The sequence below is a fragment of the Gossypium hirsutum genome, chromosome A10, assembly GCF_007990345.1.
Source record: "Gossypium hirsutum isolate 1008001.06 chromosome A10, Gossypium_hirsutum_v2.1, whole genome shotgun sequence".
In the NCBI taxonomy this organism is placed as follows: domain Eukaryota; kingdom Viridiplantae; phylum Streptophyta; class Magnoliopsida; order Malvales; family Malvaceae; genus Gossypium; species Gossypium hirsutum.
The window spans coordinates 25244057-25246853 of NC_053433.1; the positions used below are offsets into that span (position 1 = coordinate 25244057).

A 2797-nucleotide genomic window follows, 5' to 3' on the forward strand; every position below is an offset into this window, starting at 1 on the left:
ACTAATGCAAGCATTATTATTATATCCACTCACCAAGTTTTGCACTTAATTTTCCTACCCTACCAAAGTGTTATCCGAACTTTTTTATTTTTCCCGACATTCATGTCCAACACATACACAAAAGGATTAAATTATAATTATAACAAATCACTCAACAACTTCAGATTTAAAGAAAAACATAAACCAACCAAGAGAATGAGAACACTTGTAAATCAGCATCACACAGCATTTCTTCTATGATCACAAAATATATAAAAACTTGAGCTGCAATTTGTAGCAGCAAAACTCAAAAACACTCTAGATTTCTTGATAGTCCCATATTTACAGTATGACAAAACAGCATTCAGTCAAAGGTTGCTGGAATGTATATATGATCATGGCACTGTATAAGAGCGAAAAACTAGATTGAATTTCACCTAACAAAACAAAACCAACAAAAATAAAACAACAGCAACGAGAATCATATGATGATTCGAGGATGACGACTCTAACAAGCGGTGAGAAACCAATCTCATGTGCGATATCAATATTCATCAACTTCTCTAATTTGCTTTAGCTTCTGTGTTCAACCTGTGGATTCTTTTTTTGTACTAGTCTTCTTTAAGGAATTTAAATGACTCATGGCGTTGATGTGCCTAAATGGGCTTGCTTCTTTGCCTTTCATTGCTATCATGGAATCTTGGGGCTGCAACAAATGAATAACAAGATTCAGAAACCAAAAACAAAAACAAGAGTGGTTTGCCATGCTTTTCTTATGCATACCAAGTCCATTAGCCTCAGAAGTCCTCATGATTCGGAGCCTTCGGACCGAGCTCACAAACATCCTGAAACATGACAAGAAACAAAAGCATACTATAAGCATCACAAGCATGAATCAAACTAGTTTGATTTTGGTTGCTGCTGTTGCTTTTGGGACTTGATTAGATTTAAGGGTCATTTACAAGTCTCAAATGTCATACCTCCATGGGACATCTCCAACAAGCATCCAGTCTCCCTCTTTGTCTTCATAAGTCAAAACAAATTCAAATGATCCATCCAAAAGCTTAGAAGCCTTGGTTAATTGTTCCTTCTCTGCACCTATAAAAAAATGGGGGGGTTAATTGCATTAACATCACCACACAAAGCAGAGAAGGAGGAGTAGAACACAAGTAAAGAGGAATTACCAACTGAGTTAGTAGATCTGAGGAACATATCCTCAAGTGCTTGAGCCAAACTCTGATAGCAAGAATGAGCATTCAAATCAACTTTCCTTCCTATTGGGATTCCATCCATATTCACCTTAACAAACCCAAGATGTCCTTTTTCATTAACAGTAGTTGTTGAACTGATTTTGTTACCATTGTAATTAAGTTTCTTCTTCAAAGCATCTTTGGGTTTATCTTTTTCACCAATTCCACTGTCTCCTTCATCAGCTCTTTGAGACTTTGCTTGGTTCACCAAGCTGTTCATCCTATAAGCTCTTATGGGTGGCCATCCCACAACTTGACTGCTTCCACTAACAAAGCATTAAAATGAATAAATTGAATACAACACAGAAGAGAAGAAGGTTTAATAAAGAGTTGAAGAAATAAACCTGATACCAGTAGGGGATCCACCCTCATGGGAGACAGATTCAGCAGCTCTTTTGGTCCCAGAAACAGAAACAGAAGGACCGCCATTTTTGGTTCTATGAGAAACCACAGAAGGGAAGTCCTTTGCAGTCAAGATTCTACCACACTCACCCCATGAAGAAGTGGCAGTGGCAGGCTTAGTTTTCCCTGTAGCACCACCAAGGCTCAGCCCCAGACCTAACTCCAACTCACTCTCAGCTGGATATGAACATGCCTCAGAAACAACCTCCACGTTAGACAACACTGCTGATTCATTTGTAGAAACCCCAGAAGAACCACCGCCGCCGCCACCACCACCACCGCCAAGTAAAACTAACTCACCTTCCATCACTAAACAAGGAAAGAAGTTCAAAGATCAAGACGTGTTACAAGTGAAAGAGGGGAAAATAAACAACGGCTTTCTTTTTTTTTGGGGGGGGGGGGGAGAAGAGGGGAGGTATAGGGGAGGGCAAAAAGGGAGAAGGTAGGTTAGAGAAGGTGGTGGAGGAAGTGATGATGATGGGACCCATATGTCTGCTAGTGCGCCTAGCACTCTCACCGGTCACCACTCTCTTTACTTAAAAAAAACAACATTTTTTTCCCTAGACATGATCATGTCTCTTTAGAATCTGGCTTTTCTTCTGTTTGTTGGAAATATATATGTTATAAAAAAAAATGAAATCCAAAAAGAGAAAAATAAAAAAAGGAACTGTAAATCTGCAGACAAGAGTCAGGGCATATAAAACTAGGGAGTTAAGTAGGAGTTAATGTCTGATGTCTTTGGTCTAATTGTCGACATTCCAAAGTCTTTGTCGTTGTGAATGTGAGCTGTGGTTTAACTTGAAAGTATGCTATATTTATTCTACTTTTTCACCACATTTTACTTCATTTATTTATTTATTTGTAAGAATTTGATTGGGTGACTGAATTAGTTAAAATTGGTTCAATTTATTTAATAATGTTTAAATAAAAAATAATAAAAATTCTAGAATTTATACAATAAATATGTGCCAGTTAGCTAAACTCAAAAAAAATAAATACCCAAAACAAATTTTAAAATAAGTTCCATATTGATATGGTTTGTCACTCGTTTTTTTCATAATAATTTTTTCTGATTATTTGAAATATATTGAATCAAAAATTTCAATTCAATTAATCAGTTTAATCCAAATCTCATATCACCAATTTTACCATATTAAAAATATTTA

At 36.5% G+C, this 2797-nt stretch overlaps 1 protein-coding gene across 2 annotated transcripts; it reads right to left on the bottom strand.

The window, feature by feature from the left end:
* Positions 1-252: 252 nt before the first annotated feature.
* Positions 253-2421, bottom strand: LOC107952058 (auxin-responsive protein IAA13). 2 transcript variants are annotated; one of them, XM_016887303.2, is made up of 5 exons: positions 1574-2421; positions 1164-1486; positions 960-1077; positions 763-824; positions 253-685 (listed from the first exon to the last, which is right to left on the bottom strand). In XM_016887303.2, the coding sequence occupies exons 1-5, from the start codon at positions 1936-1938 to the stop codon at positions 636-638; spliced, it is 918 nt and encodes a 305-aa protein (XP_016742792.1). In that variant the 5' UTR covers positions 1939-2421; the 3' UTR covers positions 253-635. The 2 variants fall into 2 exon arrangements, with proteins under 2 accessions (XP_016742792.1, XP_016742791.1); XM_016887302.2 differs by having other exon boundaries at positions 1164-1495; positions 1574-2235.
* Between the last annotated feature and the right edge of the window lie 376 nt (positions 2422-2797).

Excerpts from the sequence above, each read along its gene's own strand:
- LOC107952058 (XM_016887302.2), bottom strand. The coding sequence starts at position 1,938 with ATGGAAGGTGAGTTAGTTTTACTTGGCGGTGGTGGTGGTGGCGGCGGC. Across the intron at positions 1,078-1,163 it reads CAGATCTACTAACTCAGTTG|GTGCAGAGAAGGAACAATTA; the intron begins GTAATTCCTCTT and ends ATTTTTTTATAG. Across the intron at positions 825-959 it reads GTTGGAGATGTCCCATGGAG|GATGTTTGTGAGCTCGGTCC; the intron begins GTATGACATTTG and ends GTCATGTTTCAG.